The following is a 19,624-nucleotide window of genomic DNA, read 5'->3' as shown; positions in this document are numbered from 1 at the left end:
CATTAGGTCCTCCCACAAAGAGCCGACCAACCCATCTCTGCTGTGCTGGATCATAATCAGTCCAGAGTTCACCTACCACTTATTCGCTTACAGTCAAGCTTTTCACCTTCTCCGCTCAATCACGCTCCCAATGCGCTTTGCAGAATATCCCTCTCTGCGGAGAAAAGAGGGCCGTGGATTGATTTGTCCGACTGAGAAGTGATGTGGAGCGGTGGGCTGCTGTGAGGTGTCAGACCTGAGCTCACAGCTTTCATTCAAGCTCAACGGGAGACCAAAGAGGAGCAAAGAGCCAATTGGGAGCCAGCTGATTGGACGACACATGGAAAATAGATGCATCACTAAACAAGCCTGTTATGTTGACGGTCGTGTCCTGATAGGAGCATGTCAAGAAGAAGCAGGTGTTTATATTTAACAATCACCTTCTCCTCTAAAAACTGCCTGGTAATTGTCAGCACCCTCACTGTTACGTGTCTGGAACAGTGAGGCCATCCGTGTGGTGTAATTTCTTGGAAGACTGTTATTGACTGTGACTAATCCTTTCTACGGGTATTATCAACTGTTTTATGACTGGTTGAGTGAAATGACTGAACAAGCTGTTGGGGAGCGTTAAGAGCGTCAGAATGACCTGGACTGAGGACAGGATGCTGAACTCTTCTGGTCCAGAGGGTCTGGTGGGGAACAGCAGCAGCGTGGAGCAGATCCTCGTCCCCATAATGGATTCACTCATTTTGATCCTGGGAGTTACTGGACACAGCTTAGTGATGGTGATCTTGTGTGGACGACAGAGGAGGGGGACGGGACGCACTGGACAAGCCCCCCAGATGTCCACGATGGGCACGGGAACGGACATTCTGCTGCTGGCTCTGAGCGCTGCAGATCTGCTTCTGCTCTCCACGATTCCCTTCTATACAGTCTCCATCGCCATGCAGAAGTGGCCGTTTGGGAACGTCATGTGCCGTCTGGTGGGCTTCCTGGGATCTGCCTGCTCGTCCGCCAGCGTCTTCACCCTGGCGGCGCTGGCTGTCTCTCGCTATCTGACTGTGGTGAAACCCACCAGAGCATACAGCCTGCTTACCCCTCGCAGGGTCTCCATGATCGCCGTCCTCATCTGGGTCCCAGCCTGCTCCCTCGGAGCCCCCCAGTTGGCTTTCCGCTCCGTGGGACCCCCTCGACAAATCACTGATGGCCTCACCTGTTTTGCCTTCCTATCTCATGAGCAGCAGATGATTTACGGACTGTTTCACTTCCTCGTAGCCTTCCTGCTTCCACTGGTCACCATCGCGGTGGCATACGGCAGCATCTACATGTTCCTGTGGCGGGGCCAGCAAGCTGGCAGGGCACCCCAAGTCGAGCGCTATCAAAGCAAAGTGACTCAGACGACAGCCATGCTGGTACTGGCCTTTACTGTATGCTGGCTGCCCTCATATGGACTAACGCTGACCTTACTGGCCAATCCAAACTCGGGGGCTACTGGGGCCACGCCGCGTTATGGCGCCTTTAGTGTGTTTGCTCGCCTAATGGCAACCTCTTCGACAGTGATGAACCCTATCCTCTATGTCCTGATGTCCCAAAGGTTCAGACAGGATCTGCTGAGGATTTTCAAACGGGAACGGCAAAATGTAAAGAACAATGTGGTGTTGTCTGCTGTCTGACAGTATTATGTAACCAACTCACTGACTGGAGAACAAACTTTATGCTGTAAGGCCTGTGAATAAAATGGCTGCCACTTGACATCAATGATAGACTGGAACTGGAAAGCTATGCCACTCGTGAACCGATATTGACCCTTGAGCCGCATTAACGATCTTAAAATCTGCTTTGTGTCCAGATGGTTTACAAGAACAGTAGGAATTGTCCATTCCTGGGAAATAAAAGACATAAAAAGGCTTGACTGTTTACAAACCATGTAGCGGATACAGCAAACCCACTAAAGAAAACTGACTGCATGTTTAAGGTCGTAGTCTGTACAGCAACACATTGCAGCTCGAACTAAAAGGCATTTATGGTCTGCATTCAGAGGTACTTAGATTAAATCTTAGCATTAATAATTTGCAAGAAAAATATGAATGTAATAATTGTGTAGCAACTGATGATGAGCAAAAGCTGATGATTTATGCCTTTGTAAAGTTCAACCTCAGATCAGCAAAAAGCATCAAATCTAAATTTATTTCTATTTCAAGTAAGAAAATCAATAAAATTTGTTCATTAATGAATGTTATTTGTTGATCAGGAGACCTGTCAGTAGCAATACAATGTAATAAATAATATTTCTGAGATTTGTACTGTCAAACAGCACACCATCTAGTTTAATATAGCACAGTATGTGATTTGTATTAAAAGTACAAATGAAAAGTTATTCCTGTTCATATTCAGCCACGACTAAAGTGTAAAGTAGCCATTTTGGGTTTTGACGTTGGGGTTGGTAGGAATCCTCTGACGTGGACTCAGAATCTATTCATTTCTCCAACTTTAAATCTTGCAAATGTACATTTCAGAACAACAATAGAACATTAAATTACACTCCCTCTTCTGACCAATTATAAGTGTTGAGTAACAAATGATGAAGCTTATTTTCCTTTCTCCCATTGTTTTAAACGAGTTTGTTCAAATTGTGGTACTTGTCAAACTTTGGGTGTTACTTACTATTAAATGTTTGAGAGCCAGCAATATAGATCAAAGCATAGTCATGTGTAAATGACCTGGTTAAAGTCCAGACTTCAATCTAGTTAAAAGCCTGTGGTAAAACATAAAAAACGATGATTGTAGACAGCATTTGTTAAATCTGAACGCATTATTTGGTAAAGAAATAGAAATAAACATGTATTTATTTTATCTGTAGTGTAGATTACAGATAGGAGAACTGCATTGCAGAAGACGATCACAAGATTTGCTGTGGGTGTGGATGGTTTACGGGCGCAGTAGAAGAACCAATTCTGAATCACATTCCTTGTTAAACAGATTAAAGCAAAGCTACTTTGGTAAAACATTAACACTGCACCTGTGTTTTGTTGTGCTCAGATAAAGTAAATGAAGGCCTATTTGTTTCTGGACCTCCTGTCCATTTTGTTCTCAAAGGATAAATAAAAAAATAATCCCCCTTTATTTTGGGATTGGCAACAACTTCAGAAGAAAGATTTCCTTGTTCTGTTTACATAAGTGGGAGGTTCTGTGGAAAATCTTGCAGCTTTCTTCTCCAGGAAGATTTCTCATCAGGGGGCTGATGGTTACACACAAGCCCTTTTTTAAAACCAAAAGAAAGAGGTTGGAAAAAAAACACAGTTTGGCAAATGACAGGGTTTGAATGTTGGAGGAGCATGTGGGAATAAAAAAGAAAGAAGATAAATAGAGAAAATATTTGTTGAAGTTTTTTGTTTTGCATATGGGGCATTTGACCAGACAATTTCTACAAAGTATTTTGATTCAGAGGGACTAAATACAAATACATCTATGCCATACTTTTCAAATTCTTATGAGTACAATTTATAGTACTGTGATTGAGTTTCTTTCTGTTTTCCAGCTATGAACTACTTTGTGGTGGTTTATCATAGAGGAACCCCCCCAAAAGTTTGTTTTTAATGTTCCAAAATGCAACTTGAAAAGTCTGAATGTTTTTATGAAGAGATAAAAGTTGACCGGGTTGCAAAACTAAAACCGAAAAGTAGGGAAACTCACTCTCTACGACAGTTTTGCGGTCCGATCCATCATCGCTGATCTGCTGGATGTTACCGAAGTGAATGTCGCTGAAGAAGATGCGGTTGGCTCCTTTGCCTCCTCCTCCTCTGTAGTCAAAGGTGAGAGCGATGATGTTCTTCATGTGGTCCGGATCTTCGAACGGCTTTATGGGCGCGTTCAGGTTGTTCTCATCTGACAGGTGGACACTCTTGAGTATGGTGCGCTCCGAGTAGAGAAGGTAGCCGTCGTAGTCACGGCAGCCGCGGCCGTCCTCGGCCAGCATGCCGTGAGCGCAGGCACAAGTGCGCTGGCCATTGCCGCGGTAAAGACAGAGCTGCTCACAGCCACCATTGTTCACTTTACACACATTTGTTCCTGCGAACAGACACACCCATAAGGAACTGCGTTGAGTTTTACATCAAATTATGAATATTTTTTTCGCCTTCTTTGGCTTTGCTTACCTTGCTGCCTGGCCCTGTTGAAAACCTTGATGTCTTTAAGCTGAACACCAATACCAGTTCTCAGAGAGACGGAGTCTGATGCATTGTCCTTGTTGCCTCTTTTAATGGAACCATTCGCATGTGTCCTATGCGAAATACAAAGCGTTCATCAGATGTTAATGCTTGGAAACGAAAAGAAAATCATAATGAGCAGCTGGGGAATATCTGACCTATCACTCCAGTAGATGTAGCTCTCAAACACAGACACAGAGAACATGTCCATGTTGTTGCTGGCCAGCACCACCTCCCTGTTTTCTCCAGTCTCCAGGTTAATACGCTCAATCTTGTCTGTCCTGGCATCGCACCAGTACAGCAGACCGTCCTACACACCAACATGAAGTAATCATGATGCTGCACACTCCCTGCACCGTCATCTTAAAAACATCAAGAAGTGCTCCGTTGTGGCTTACCTCATAGTCAATGGAGATCCCATTGGGCCAGCTGATACTCGCGTTGACCAGGATCGCCCTCTGTGAACCGTCCAGGCGGGACCGCTCGATGCGGGGGTACTGACCCCACTCTGTCCAGAACAGGTAGCTGCCAGCAAAAACATGTAGGAGCACAGAAACACTTAAATGGTGTAATCAATAGTAAACTGAAACTACAAATGTGGTGGTTAAGCTGCACCACGCATTTCATTTTGTAATTCTCACCCTTTCTCCGGATGCACGGTGATGGCGCGTGGCTTGTCCAGGCCCTGGGAGATCACAACGTACCGGAAGGAGCCATTCAGGCGAGCCACCTCGATCACATCGAAACCTTGGTCGGTCCAATAAATGTTTCCTGTAGGACAGGGGAGAAATGTTGAAGAACAGACAGATCTGTAGGGAAAATGCACGTCCACTGTATGTATAGTCTAAGAAATAGAAGTTTTGCTCATGTGTCCCTTTTTTATATTTTTGCAGGGTTTTCTGTTTTCTTTTACACTGTAAGTGTTATGCACTTAACAACATCTTGGTTTAAATGTCAAATGCAAAAAAAAAAACACTAAAATTATCTATATAACTAGCAAATGACTGCATTGCTTTCCCCCCCATTCTTAAGTTTTAATTTATTCAGTCTTTTTTGGTGATGCCTCTCACCAGCTATCCAGTCAACAGCAATCCCCTCCACTCTCCCGATGCCGTTGGTAATCACGTCTTCTCTCCAGGTCTGATCTCTCTTGGCCCTGCTGATGGTACTCAGGCCCATATCCACCCAGTAGATGGTATCATTCTCTACAGCAAACAAAAGAAAACAGGCTTCCTGATCAGTAAAAGGAAATTAGAATCAGAAAGTCAGAGAGGGGAGATAAAAAGAAAACTTTACCAGCGTGGAAATCTATGCCAACAGCTAGTGAGGTGCCAGAGACAGGTACTAGAGCATCCGACTTGTCTGAAGGGTCCAGAGGAATACCCCGAATGCCTTCATGAACAGAATACAGAAGGAAGGAGCCCACTCCTGCAATAAACACAAAAGTAAATCTTAGAAATGTCTGAGTCACTCCCTGACCATTTATGTTAGCCCATGAAGCAGAATTTGTTTGAAATAAGGATCTCTGTACGCATGCAAACACATCCTACCCTCGCAGGACTGCTGCCCGGTTCGCAGGCTGTATCCTGCAGTGCACATGCAGGCTCTGGTGTTGTGGGAGGTGGGGAGGCACAGCTGGGAACAGTCTCCATTGTTTTTGCTGCAGAAATTGGTGCCTGTGAGCCGAAACACACAAAGTAAATCAAAGATGAGTAATCGGGTATAAACATAGGGGCCTGTGATAAACATTCAAAGGCTTTAAATTGGACCCTTTGTTAGACAGATGCACTTTGTCTTTCAAAGGACTTTAAAAAAACAAATGTTGCACCTTTTTGCACAGTTTCGTTGTAGATCTTCATGTACATCATGGGTGAAGTGTTGTTCCTCAGGACTTTCCAGTTGCCACCGTCTTTTTTATCACACGTTCCGATCTGGTCAGTTCCCTGGTCCGCCCACCACAGCTTATCCCCTTTGGTGAACATCACACAACATAGAGATTACACCTTTCTGCTGAAACTGCAGCTAAAATAAAGAATTTATGATAAGGGGCACATTGAGGCCTACCCATAATAGCAAGCGCTGTAGCCTTGATGAGCTTGCCCTTCATGCCTTCCAGCACCTCTAGTCCAGAACCGTCCAGGTTGCAGCGGTTGATGGTGCTGTTTCCTGAGCTGATCCAGTAGAGCTGAGCCGTATCAAAGTCGATGGAAAGGCCTAGGAAACAAAAGAGAGTATGTAAGAGCAATGTCTCACCTCATCACTAGGGGGAGCTGTCTCTTAGTCACAAACACAGGGGGACAATGGTTCTCTCACCAATAGGGCCTTTTTGGTTGGTGAAGAGGACACTTCGGTTGCTGCCGTCTGTGTTGGCCATGCTGATGTTGTCGCCGTCTGTCCAGTACAGCTTCCTGGTGTCGACACACAGACAACCATCGATTTTAAAGGCTGTTTTATCCGCAGAACATATAAAAATACATGGTGTAACTCAAGATGTGTCCCAGTCAGTTTTTCATTCCAAGAAGTCAAACTAGAACATCTGTGAACAGCAATTAGATTTGCCTACGATTCTCAACTGGACTCATATCTGTCACATTGGGAGCCATTCTTTGGTCTTATGACTTTATCCCCCTTTAAATCTCTTTAAAATTTCTTCTCTGACCCATTTGCTGCGTGTCTTGGTCTTTGTGTTGCTGTTTGTCCACTAATGTATTTTTTAACATACCATTGAATGTTTCGTTTCTGACCACAATAAAAGTCTCTTTCCTTCTCCATGTCCTGAATGTTAGATTTCAGATTCTCCTTCTCATTAACCTCCCATTTACCTTTGAGGCTTTCATAGAACATCTGGATTTACACAGATTGCAATTGGTCACACTGAATTTTATTTAGGGGTATCAGATTAAAATAAAAACAACAATTTTCAGATTTTGGGTTGCTAGACAGAAAGAATAAGAAAAATCAGGCATGCTTTACCTTCCACTTCCCAATTGTTTCCCAGTGGAGGGGACTTTTGAAATCTACTCTAAAACCAGAGCTCCAGATTTCACAAAAATCTTTGACCTCTGAAAACTTATAAACTAACATAAAAGTTTAATTTTGTTATTTTTTTCCCTTTTTAACTTAGTTAATTGTTTATTGTCACATCATAACCAGATACAATTGTCAGCCCTTTGTTGTGTGTCATTGTGTATGCGAGTTATATTTAATATGTGTCACTTCCTTTTAATTCTAACCACATCCAGCCACAGCCTTTATTATATTTAACATGTCTCCGAATAAAAAATAAAAAAAAGCAGTCTAAGGGATTCACGTTTCCTCTTTTAAGCTTTTCCCTTTTTTTTTAGTGCAAACACACAGATTATCCTGCCCCAACCTTTCTTGACCCCACCCACTCCAGTTGGGGTCAAGTGTGTTTGCGTGGAAGAGAAAGCAGACAGCTCTAGCATATGGTTCCAACATCTGCTTCTCATTTTCAAACACGCCAACAAAGCTCTGATCGGAAACGGTCCCCTTCTTCACCCAGTCCTTCAAAGAGACAACGGAGTAAACAAACAGACACACTTTCTAAATGGAAATCAAACACACAGAGGCACACATATTCCTGCAGAACCACGGTATTTGAGGTACAGATGGTTTGCCTGTGCGCTGTTTGACCGAGGGGGAGGCTGGAGCCAAGTTCTGTTTGGAGATTCGGAGGGAGAGTTTCAGGAGGGGAAAAATGAATGTTTTAAGTAACGCAGGAGGGGACAGGATGTAGGATAAACAAAGAGAACTGAAAAGAGAGAAAGACAGAGACACTGGCTGTGAATCAGACACAGAGTCTGTCTGAGCTCAGAAAGTGTCAAAATAAAAGACACAAGCAGCAGAGGATTGCAATTAAACGAGAGAGCAAACTTTAAAGCCATTTTTATAGTAAGAAAATGCTTAAGGGTTAGCGGTGGGTAATCTATTAACAGCGACTACATCAGGGGAAAAGTGAGAAGATGCACAGTAATGTGTTTTACATTATCAGTCAAACTAGTGGTAGGTTTTGGACAATATGGCTCTTCACTCAGAGCAGCCAGGCCTTTACCTTAGCACTCCGCTAAGCTAAAATATTCTCTGCTATAAATTTACACAAATATGAAAAATACAGTATGTAGAGTAATCCTAAAGATTACGTTTTGTAATGAATAAAGCTGACATTGAAAATATCAGTTTTAATAGGTTCTTATGAAGTCAACATTAGCTGAATGGTTTTTGTCATAGGAGTGGGTGTGTTTGTTTATATGTGGAGACCATCTGTGCTGGGGGTTCAGTAAGGACACATTTATGGAAGAAAAGGTCACTGGATGAAAGAAAGAACATTCTCGGAAACTTTCCGAGAATGTGAGTGTTTCTACATCTGACAACTTTATGACGAGCCTCTTTCTATGTCCGTGTGTGTGAGTGTGTGGTACTGACCCCAACATTGGATGCATCACCAGACAGTGTGGTTTGTCCAGACCCTGGATCACAGCATTTTTAAAGGAGCCATCCAGTCTGGCGACATTAATCTGTTTCTTATTGGCATCATAGCTAGTCCAGAACAGGTTCCTGGACACCCAGTCCACCGCCAGGCCGTGTGTATTGGGTAGATCTGATGAAACACAACAAGCAGAAATTGTAGATCAAGGCTTTGGTTTAGACAAAAATTCAACAAGCCTTTTAAAAATAATAGACAGTCGAGAGGTCAAAGGTAAAACTATATTGTGGCTCCTTATCACTCGAGCTCTTTTAATTTAAACAGTTTTTTCATTGATTTTTCAATTGAACAATGTCTGCACACCTGTATGCTGGTTGTGTGCTAGCTTGACTATTATCCAACAAAAAAATTTCTTTTAATCTGAATTTCAACAGTAAAATATAATTTTTTTCAGTCTGGGCCAAATATACTTTGCAGTCTCTCAACTTTTTTTTTATTTAGACCAAAGTAATCAGCCCAAACAGACATTTCCTTTACAAGTTTAAGCAACGATCCTTTGAAAGATGTTCTTCCTCATCGCCCTTACCAGCAGAGACCACGGTCTCAACTCCGGTTCCGTTGATAAAGGCTCGTTTGATCGTTTGTGTTCGCACATCTGACCAGTAGATGCGGTGCTCTAGAGCGTCATAGTCCACCACAGTCACGTTGTCGATGTCCGGCACAGTGAAGGAGATGATGTAGTTGTAGTATGGGTTATCTATGTCCACTCCCCTGATCTCTATTTGTCGAGCGTAAAGCAGAAACTGGCGAGATTCTGCGGGGGGAGACGAGATGATGACATGCGTCCGTTAATGCTCAATGAAATTAGTCAAGTGGTAAGTGCAGCAGCAAGTCAAAAAGATAATCTCTGAAAAGGAAGTAATGCCGAATCTGTGGAATGATAGTTGCTGCAAGGATGAGCGCTTCTTTGTGTTATTCCTGCTGCTTGAACACTTAATTCAATTGTATTTTTGACTGACATTATTACATCCAGCAGGGTAAAAGCACAGCAACCGCGGTGAGAGTGAATTCAATCAGTGAAAATACATAACAAATAGGATAAACTCAGCTGTCACTGTTTGTTTAAATCTGTACGGCTTCAGTGATAGAAATAAGAAATGGAAAGGGGATTGAGATGGGAGACTAATGACTCTGTCAGACTGTATCAGTCAGGCAAGAGTATGTTGTGGATGTGGGGGACAGTAATGACGGCTCCTCGGATCCAATATCACACAACATAATTGAGAGCCTTGCCCTGAATATTATCCTCAAGCAAAACAATAAACAGCCTGCCACCATAAAAAAGAAAACATTATACTAAGCTTAGATGTTCCCTTTTCAGAGACTCACATTTCTACACACAAGCTCCACTCTCTACTATAAAAAAAAAAAACTATTTAAACTTACCAAAGCATGTCCGTTTGTCGGGGCCCAGCTTCATGAGGTGGGGACATGCACACGAGAACGTCTGATTGTAGTTGATCAAGCAGAGGTGGGAGCAGGGCTCTTTACCATCTTTAGCTGCACAGGGATTTGGAGCTGCACAGAAGACGGTGGAGATTAGAGGAAGGACTGAGAAGATGTACATACAGACGGTTGGTAATTTTATTCGGTGCACAATGACTGTACACACTGATACCTTGTGGTTGTCTGGATGGATGGTAGACCTGCAGGTCAAAGGGCTGTGTATTAGTTCTCTGGACCACAGTCACATTGTTCCCAGTCCACTTGTTTGCCTTGGCCAACGTGTTGGTCCTCCAGTCCGTCCAGTAAACCTCTCCACCGTACATGGTGACAGCAAAAGGATGCGAGAGGTACTCATGGCCTCTCAGGACCTCAATCAGTCCAGAACCATCATACTTAGCAGAATAAATGGCATCGGATCTGTGAAAGTAACAATTTTAAATACATGTTTCTGTAAAGATCTGTAAAATGTGAAGGTTAATAGGCCATTTTTTTTTTTTTTGTTTGACCTGGCATCAATCCACAGGATGCGCCGCTCCAGATAATCCACAGTGAGTCCGTTAGGCCATCCTCCACTGCCCGTCTCCTTATGGATTGTCTTCCTGCCTTCTCCGCTCATGGATGCAGCCTCAATCCTCGGCAAACTAGCATCCCAGTCTGTCCAGAAGAGGATTCTGCAGAAATATATTTCAACATAATGACTTGTTGTGACTAAGCTCTGTTTTATTTGCAGGAGGTAAAGCAAGCAGTGCAGCTGTTACCCATCGCGAGGGTCAAGAGCAATGGCTCTAGGGTGCTCCACTTCCCCAGCCAGCAGAGTCGTCCTCATAGTGCCGTCCAACTTGGCCACCTCGATCTGATCAAGGTTGCTTTCCACCCAGTAAATGTTTCCTGCTATCCAGTCCACTGCCAGACCCTCGGGTGTAGCCAACCCATACTGGATCACTACATCAAAGCTGGTTAAAGCTGAAAGAGGAGGAAAAGAGACAAGAAAAACATCCTGATTTTTATCAGGTCCTTCATCTGCAGCCCCTTATAAAGTTGTGCTGGTGGAACTCTTCAAAGGTTTTTTTATGTGATGCCCAATTAAATCCAGTTTCATCAGGCTATTTAGGAAAACAAATAATTATCTGGGTGCTGAAGGTACTTGTTGCATTTGCACTCTATTTAATTTCACATGGTTAAAGGCTCTGCTGGCAAGAATCTGCTGATGACAGCTTTTTCAGGCTCCTGCAGCCCACAGCACTGATCTGCAGGGGTTTAGTACTTATAAATTTTGTAACTGTAATAAGATTCCAAGTATCACAACTTCTCCCCTAATGAATTGTTTAGATGTACCGTTTTGTTAGAGAAAACAAAACAGTACAATAAAAACTAAATACAAAGTGACAGTACAATTACATAGCAGCTCCTAAAAGCTAAATATGTGGTGTCAGGGCTAAAGAGAGATCACAGCTTCTCTCTAACCCTTTAATTTCCCACTTCCTCCCTAATGAGAATGATGAGTAATTATTTGGGATGAGTCAGTGCTGCGTTCTGAACAACGTTGACACGTTCAAACCCCCAAACAACTTCAAGACAGACCTCTGTAACTGAGGCCTTCAGAGAGACAATTGGGATTTTCTGAAATGGGTTGATTGGAGTCGTTTGAAGATGTTTTTTTTTTTTTTTGCAGTGGACTGCACCCACAAGTTTCTTGTAACTCCTGAGAAACTTGGAGTTACGAGCCAACACCAATTAAACAAAGAAATAGTCACCTAATAGGTCAATTAAGCTAGCGGCTAGAAAAGCTAATAGCTAGTGAAAATAAGCATTAATCAGTTGATGGTTAGTCAAACCCACAGTCAGATAACTAATTGTTTGTAATTGTAATTAAACTGTAATAATTGTAATTAAAAGCTATCTGTTGTAGCTTTAAATTAACAGCTAATCATTGTAACAGCTGGCCAAACTAACAACTAGCTAAGGAAGTTGTCAGTTTGCTATTCAAGCTAACAGCAGCCATTTAAGCAATGGTTCATCAACCTTATCATCACTTTTACATGAAACAATTGCTTCCATAGTCTAAATATTTGCAGAAAAAACATGTTTGTCCAATGTTTGTTACAGTAATATAAAAAACAGATTGCAAAGTGTAAAAAAAAATACTTACCATTTAAACTGTATTTGTTTCAACTTCTACAGCAAATAGATAATGTACAGTTAATGTTTTGGTTTTGCCATCTTTATCTGATCCAAGCCTTTTTCTATTAAGTTTCGATCAATAAAGCTGGTTAGCACATTTTCAACTCATCCATCTTTTTACATCAAAAACAGACTGAAAACAAAACATGAATAGATGTATTGAAAGTACATAAATCTCATTGATTTATGTACTTGATTTCAAGCCACTGAGACTGCAAGTGCCAAAAGAAAAGAAATAGTAGCTTATCTGTAAAAACTATAAATATCAGGCTATATTTAGGCTTTATATATATAAAAAAACCACTTACCTCCATTCTCAGACAACTTCCCACGATAGATCTTATCCTCCACTACGTCAGTCCAGTACAGGGAACTCTGGTTAAGATGGAAATCCAGGGCGATGGTGTTTCTGAGGCCAGGCACCAGGACACTGAACTCTCCCTTGTTGAGATCAATGCGCCGGATTTCATGGCGGTTTGAGAAGATAATAAACGGTTTGAATAAATCTGTGGAAACACAGAAAGAAAAGAACTCAAGAAATCATTGAGTACAGCTGAGTTTAGTTCATTCTCCCAAGATGATAGACACTCTTTTAGGCAATGACTTTCCTGCTCTTATTCTAAAAACTGTCCAAACCAAAAAATGTCCTCTACGCCGTATTTATGTCACCCTTAGACTTTTTTTTTTTTTGCAGAATTGTTAAATAATTCAGTCACACTGGACGGATTTAAAGCACGACTCTCCTGTTCAAGATGGTGTCAAATAATCTCAACATAATGCAAGTCTGTAATCTGACTGGAACGCTCAAAATCTTTCAGTCACCGGATTTACTGGTGTTCTTCAGATCGTTGTCCTGATGCAGAGTCAGAGTGTTTGAGCTTTTCCACAATTTTACTTTAGAACAAGATTTTAGTCTAGAGAGTAAAATGTATTGTTTCATCAACTGCAGTGACTCTTTGAGGTTCTAAAGAGGCAAAGCAGCTTCATACTCTTTAGTCAGTTTACAGAATATTTTCTTTGTTTATTTTTAGGTGAACAATGTTTTTTTTTTGTCAAGTCTCTTTTTTATTGTTAAATTGTGAACTGACTTTAAGTGATCTAAGTGAGACGTTGGACATTGATGGCAGAACTAGACATAAAATTTGCCTCATTTTATTCAAAACAATCATGAGGGACAGTCTCAGTGTAGTGATTCTGATGTTGGTCGAGAAAATGCTTCACATTTAAATTATAGGGAATCTAGGCCTTTCACTATTCCAGTTGGAAAATGTTTCTGAAGCTTATTTCCATCACAGCGTCAGTCGTGGGCCTGTGACTCCTTCACTTAGAGGTTAGGAGTCAAATAAGAAAAAAGTCTGACTTCAACTCCGCTTGTCTTAAAGAATCTCTGTTGTTGCTTTCTCAAAACACATGGAGATGACTAAAAAGGATCCTTAATCCCTTATTGAAGTTTTGTGTGGTGTATGTTTCTGACCTGTCCTTAAATTTCTTTAGTTTGCTGCGCTGCTTCATTAAGATATTTTATTTTACTTCATGTTGCCAAACAGGTTCTAGCCAAGTAATTTCTTCAGGTAGTCTTCAGTGACGATCGAAACTGAACTTAAGTGATGACTTAACAAACGAGGGAAATTGCTCTGTACTTACTGAGGTCATCTTTGCCTAAAATAAAACATTTCTCAGGAACTGAAACCTTTGTGTAACAAAAAAGCACACAGTGAAGTAATCCATGACAGAGACGTTTGTGCTCATCATGTCTTGCCCATCTGAGAGGCAGTCTGTTTTGGCCAGGCCACTATTGTACAAGGGATTTTAAATCTTAAGGCTTCAACTTAAATAAATTTACTCCAAGCAAAGAAGAAAGAGCTCTGCTGGGCAGTGTATTGGAGGTGGCAGCCGTGTAACGCTGCTCTGGGTGACTCTCCCTATAAAGAGGGGCTCTGCTGAAAGCTGCTTTAATCCTGTGTAATGAAAATGGCGAGTAAATTAGACAGCAGTTATCTGGGGCAAACAGGCAGCTAGACAGGCTGTGGGATGAACAACAGCATGCAGCTGGCTCGCCTCTAAAACCGGCAGGTGAGAAGCAGCAGGATAAAGTTTCCTTTTTGGGTAGTTGCTGCAGGGAGATAAATGCAGTATGTTCTTTTTATGTGGCTGATAAAACTCGAAGATGTTTTAGAGGACTCTGTTCCTCACAACTTGAACTTCCGATGACTTCGATAAAATCCGCTGCAGCTTTTGATTCTTTACGACCATTTGCAGAAAATAGTTTTCATTAAAATATATTTTTTAATTATAGAATGTTTATGGTCTCTCAGGGAACCTTCAGATTCATCATTTGTGCTGAGAGCAGATAACCTCTACGTCTCTTTCTTTTTATTACTCCAATAGAGTACAGCTTTTTGGGCCAAATGGATCTCCAACAACTAGACATGTTCTTGCTACAGTTGTGTGTCCTGTAACTTCAGTGAGGTTATATTAATAACCTCACTCTCAAACATCAAGTCTTTCAATATGGCACATTCAAAATTATTGCCACTCATGCAGTTAAGACTTTATACAAAAGTACCTTTAAGTACAACACTTAAAGTTCTTCTAATATTTGCAAGGCTGAAGCATGCCATTTTTCTTTGAAGACCCATTCTTTGTTTTCTGACTTAGCATACAAGATTTTGTTTTTTTGTGTTTCAAAAAGCCCACAGCAACACAGATCCTCCCCCATGCGGAGCAGTGAGTATGGTAAATGTTAATCTCTTGTTTCACATCAAAGTCAACAATATTATGTGAGCTAAAAATTCAGCTGATCCAGAACGCTCCTGCTCATGTTTTCACTAAAACCAGGAAGATAGAGACATCAGACCTGTTCTGAAGTTCAAACACTGGCTCCCTGTAGCTCAGAGAATAGACTTTAAAGTACTTTTGTTAGTTCGTAAATCACAGAACGCCATAAAACACACAAACTCTTATAGCATCACCCCTTCAAAGCACTCAGATCTTCTGGTTTCAGTCGGCTCTGCATCCCCAGAACCAGAACCAAGCAGTATTCAATTTCACTGCTCCACTAATCTGGAACCAACTTCCAGGAAACTGCAAAAATGCCAAAACACTGAATTTCTTTAAATCAAGGCTGAAACCTACCTGTGTAGAGCTGACTTTAATACTTAATAACTGAAACGTTGAGCAACATATTTGATGTTTTTAATGGTACGTAATGTTTATTGCTTGTTTAATTAGTTAAGATATTATGTTTTTATGGTGAGGCACTTTGAGCTGCCTGGTTGCTGAAATGTGCTATAAATAATCTTCCCTTGAGTAGTCTTATTCACCAAATCGCAGAGTTAAATTTAGAGTTTTACTAGCTTTTAATTTACAGTTGACATTATACAGATGGTAGGACAGAAAAAACCCAACCAACAAGTGGCATATAAATGGCTTGTAATGGTTACCAGTGAGAACCTTTTATATAAAGTATATCCAGAAACCTTCAGATAACCAAATGTTTCTCGGTGTTCCCAGCTCTAAATGAAAAGGCAGAGGTGATTGTGCATTTATAGTCGCTCCTCCTATTCTCTGGAACAACCTGCCTCTCCTAATAATGAGAGTGCTGAGTATCGATCACATCAAGAAACTTCAAATTTTCTTATGCTTTTAGTGAACTTTATAGTCTTAATGTTTTCTTGTTTACCATCTATATTGCTTGCTGTAAACATTTCTGCGGCACTTGTTGCTATAATGTGCTGTAAACTGTAGATAAAATTGTCATTGCCATTAACTTCTCCCCAGTTTGCAACTTCTACCTGCAGTTCTCCAATAGTAAGCTTTGGAGATTTTATTCACTTTCTATTCCATCTTCTTCATGTACGACTGCCACATAAATATGGCTGCTGCTCAACCATGTTTGAAAAGCTTCATACCTCGATGAAACAGGTAGGCACTCATCACCTTTTAGAGGTTCCTACGCATTCATTGACTTAAAAATTGGATGATAAATAAAAAAAGCTGCTTCTGTTAGGAAAACACTTGCCTTGCCAATAACAGTACATGTTTTTTCTCTAAAGAAATAGATACACTTTAAATTAAAGGGTGATTTCTTTATGACATTTTCAATGTGAGATTATGGAACTGCAATAAACGTGGAATTTATTTTAGGGCTTTCAAATACTTTTACCAGGAAGGCCAATAAAGGTAAACTGGCTGAATGTTCTGCTTTTTCCTGATATAAATCATTTATACCCAACCCACTGTCATGCTGTTCTGTTTGATTGGCTCTTTCACCTTTGCTCTTGCAGTTCTCCATATCATGTTCCAGTTCCCAGCCGTCGTAACAGGAGCATTTCACGCTGAACTTGTCCTGTTCGCAGCGCTGACTGCACTTCAGGTGCTTGGCGCAGAAGCTCTGGATCTGACACGTCTTGTTGTCAGAGCCCAGCTCCATGCCCAGCGGACAGGAGCAGATCACGCCCTCGCCGGGAGCCACCGTGCAGTTGTGGCTGCAGTCGCCGTTGTTCATAGAGCACAGATCTGCACAGCGAAGGAGTGAGGCCATTAGGGTCTGAAAACACACAAGAGCAGTACTTGATGTTCTGCTCTCGGTCCGAATGCTGTTCTTTTCTTACCGCAGAGTTTCTCATCAGAGCCATCTGGGCAGTCGTCGTGACCATCACAGATTTTCTCTGCAGGCAGACAGATGGTGGAGTTGCTGGCACACACATGGTGGGAGAGCTTACACACCAGCGCTTCGCAGTTTTCCTCATCTGAGTTGTCCTCGCAGTCGCTGTCGCCGTCACAAACCCAGGCTTTGCTGATGCAGCGAGCTGTGGATACAAGGTCGGGTTGAAAATAAAAACTAAAACTTTACATACCCCTACTTGACATCTTTGTTCCGAGTCTGCCCCACCAGAGTCTCTGCAACCGAACTTGACAGCTGGATCACACATGGGTGTGACGCCCTCACAGTTCTTCTCATCGCTCATGTCCATGCAGTCGGTGTCTCCGTCACAGCGCCAACGCAGCGGGATGCAAAGGCCGTCCATCCGACACTGAAACTCATCGGTGTGACAACCGCCGGGCGGACGTGTGGCTGTGGGGGAACAAAAAGTTTGTTTTCAGGGATGAATACAAACAAAATCCAAAATCTTGAAGCAGAAAGGCAGCAAGAAGACTGACTAAGACAGAACATGTTTAAGTCAGTCTGTTTCCTCTCCTGTTGCTTTGGCAAGAAGCTAAATGATGACTATACTGTTCAATTATGAGAAAGTGTTTTTGTTGTTTAGCCATGACAAGATGGAAGATGAAAGCTGAGCAAAAAAGTTGAAAAAAAGCCTAAACGCTTAAAAAAAAAGTCAAAATGACAAATTTGGAGATAAAATGTAAAAAAAAAAGTTTAAACTTCATGAAAACCCAAAATGACATGGAACACAGTTGAAATATTAACAAAAACTCACATAAAAAAACAATATCAAGACAGACATGGAAAATATTTAAAATAATATCAATTACAGGGAAGAAAAACTCACATTACTTTAACAAAAACAAAAATCTATTGACAAGGAAAAAAGTAAAGACAAGACTGATACCACTGAACACAACTTTGAGTCTAATTGGATTAGACTGGTGACTAGCTTGTCTGATACTGAAAAATCCAATTTTGTCCTGTTCACTGAACAGAGCATACCTTAGCACATCAGTGACAGAACAACTCTTTGGTGCAAAGTTATGCCATGTGAAGAAGACTTGAAGTTAGCAATTTTCAGTATCAGATGTTCAAAATTAAATCAAAGGCAACACAAATATGAACAATTAAAAAAAAACATTTTTCACAAAACTATTTTTTCTGATACGAAAACAGGTACAGTTCCTTCAGGTGAGAAGAGAACGAGAGTGAAACTTCAGCTGATAACAGGAAGGCTGAGTGTTTTACAGCAAAGTGGCTTTATTTTATCCCATTGAGCTTTTAATTTCTGTCTTTCATGAAACATGATAAATATAAAAGTGTCAACGTTTTAGACATCTCAGAATAATTATTTAGAGTACTATTTTTCAAACAAATACACAGAGAAAAATCTAGTAGTGATGATATCCCTGATAACTGTGACAATTGCTAATATAAGATAACAGTAGGAAGCATTAAGTCCATTGTCCCTTAGTCATTTTTCAAATAATAAACTCTCATTTTATAGCAATTGGTTTAACACAAAGCTGTTGTTTCTTAGGTATTTAATCCTTGTCTAACATTCACTACTCTCCACTGTACAGGAAGCTCTGATCATCCTTGAATGCTGTATCAGACCATATGAGTCAGAACGTTACATTACATAGACAATTGATTTATATGTTACAAAGTAGGACATTGGAGTGCTGCAAGAACAAGCTCATCCTTTGTAACTCTCTCTAAAGCAAGTGAACTGTGAGCAGATGAAATGGACCGTGAGCAGGTCAGCAGATAGAGACACAGACCCGTGTTCGTGCAGTTGGCATGGGTCTCGTCGCTGTAGTCCCCACAGTCGTTGTCGCCGTCACACGTCCAGTAATCTGGGATGCAGCGGCCGCTGTTACACTTGAACTGAGTGCTGGAGCAGGAGTGCCGGCACCCAGCCTCATCACTGTTGTCCCCACAGTCATTATCTGGAAAACAAACGAAGCAAGTTGCTTCTGAATCAAACGAGGCAACAACAACAACAGCCCATTTGACACGTGGCAGTGAAAACAAACATATGAAAGATGAGACTTTAAATGATGACAGAAACTGCATAGATCAGAATAGGCACCATTAAGAAAATGTACACAGCGATGACAGATTGAGCTCTGCAGCGTAAAAACAGCTTTTTTTTTAAACCACTGAGTTTTAAAGTCTTATGGGAAAAACAGCTATTTATAACTGATGTGCACAAATTTGATAGTGTCATTGATCAAATTTGTGTGTAGCACATCAACAACAACAAAAAACAATAAAAAGAGGCAGCAGTTTCAGTTTATGTTGTGTTCACAAACACCTCAGCTTGAGGCTGAACCTCAGTTAGAAAAGCGTCCCTGACTCTCTCCAAGCCTTTACTGGTCAGTCTGAAAGCTTTGGCTAGCATCATCACCATTTTGGTGCATTCTGATCTATGCACTAACCGGTCAGCTTTGGACAATTCAACTCATCAGAGCCGTCGTCACAATCCTTTTCTGAAAGACAGAACCAACGGAAGACAGCACAGTGGGCGAACAGCACGACACAGGACGATACAAACCAAAATACACAAATGTACGAAATGCACAACATGACATAAAGCACAAGAAATAAAGGCCTGGTGATGAAACATGCATGGCA

The 19,624-nt window shown here is 41.4% G+C and overlaps 2 protein-coding genes across 5 annotated transcripts in view; one reads left to right on the top strand and one right to left on the bottom strand.

Moving 5' to 3' along the window:
• LOC129358510 (low-density lipoprotein receptor-related protein 1-like) overlaps positions 1-19,624 on the bottom strand; it is a 99,065-nt gene that overhangs the window by 22,497 nt on the left and 56,944 nt on the right. For all 4 annotated transcript variants that reach the window (XM_055027624.1, XM_055027626.1, XM_055027625.1 and 1 more), the window contains exons 20-41: positions 18,769-18,936; positions 17,210-17,392; positions 16,929-17,126; positions 16,588-16,833; positions 12,624-12,821; positions 10,893-11,097; positions 10,641-10,805; positions 10,307-10,551; positions 10,075-10,206; positions 9,215-9,442; positions 8,628-8,802; positions 6,498-6,592; positions 6,249-6,398; positions 6,013-6,153; positions 5,735-5,860; positions 5,481-5,612; positions 5,255-5,389; positions 4,826-4,955; positions 4,583-4,709; positions 4,343-4,494; positions 4,134-4,258; positions 3,673-4,047 (exon numbers count right to left, since the gene is read on the bottom strand). In XM_055027624.1, the coding sequence (XP_054883599.1) occupies positions 3,673-4,047; positions 4,134-4,258; positions 4,343-4,494; positions 4,583-4,709; positions 4,826-4,955; positions 5,255-5,389; positions 5,481-5,612; positions 5,735-5,860; positions 6,013-6,153; positions 6,249-6,398; positions 6,498-6,592; positions 8,628-8,802; positions 9,215-9,442; positions 10,075-10,206; positions 10,307-10,551; positions 10,641-10,805; positions 10,893-11,097; positions 12,624-12,821; positions 16,588-16,833; positions 16,929-17,126; positions 17,210-17,392; positions 18,769-18,936 (3,831 nt within the window). The remainder of the gene's footprint in view (positions 1-3,672; positions 4,048-4,133; positions 4,259-4,342; positions 4,495-4,582; positions 4,710-4,825; positions 4,956-5,254; positions 5,390-5,480; positions 5,613-5,734; positions 5,861-6,012; positions 6,154-6,248; positions 6,399-6,497; positions 6,593-8,627; positions 8,803-9,214; positions 9,443-10,074; positions 10,207-10,306; positions 10,552-10,640; positions 10,806-10,892; positions 11,098-12,623; positions 12,822-16,587; positions 16,834-16,928; positions 17,127-17,209; positions 17,393-18,768; positions 18,937-19,624) is intronic.
• Positions 3-3,117, top strand: LOC129358515 (delta-type opioid receptor). The gene has a single exon (XM_055027640.1). It carries the CDS (start codon positions 621-623, stop codon positions 1,650-1,652), a length of 1,032 nt encoding a protein of 343 aa, XP_054883615.1. The 5' UTR covers positions 3-620; the 3' UTR covers positions 1,653-3,117.

This window comes from Poeciliopsis prolifica, unplaced genomic scaffold (genome assembly GCF_027474105.1).
Source record: "Poeciliopsis prolifica strain line A6 unplaced genomic scaffold, Auburn_PproV2 SCAFFOLD003, whole genome shotgun sequence".
Taxonomy (NCBI): Eukaryota; Metazoa; Chordata; class Actinopteri; order Cyprinodontiformes; family Poeciliidae; genus Poeciliopsis; species Poeciliopsis prolifica.
Note: the sequence above shows the minus strand (reverse complement) of the source record. Positions and strands in the feature narration are given on the sequence as shown.

Bases quoted from the DNA above. Each gene is read 5' to 3' on its own strand.
- LOC129358515 (XM_055027640.1), top strand. From the start codon at position 621: ATGACCTGGACTGAGGACAGGATGCTGAACTCTTCTGGTCCAGAGGGT.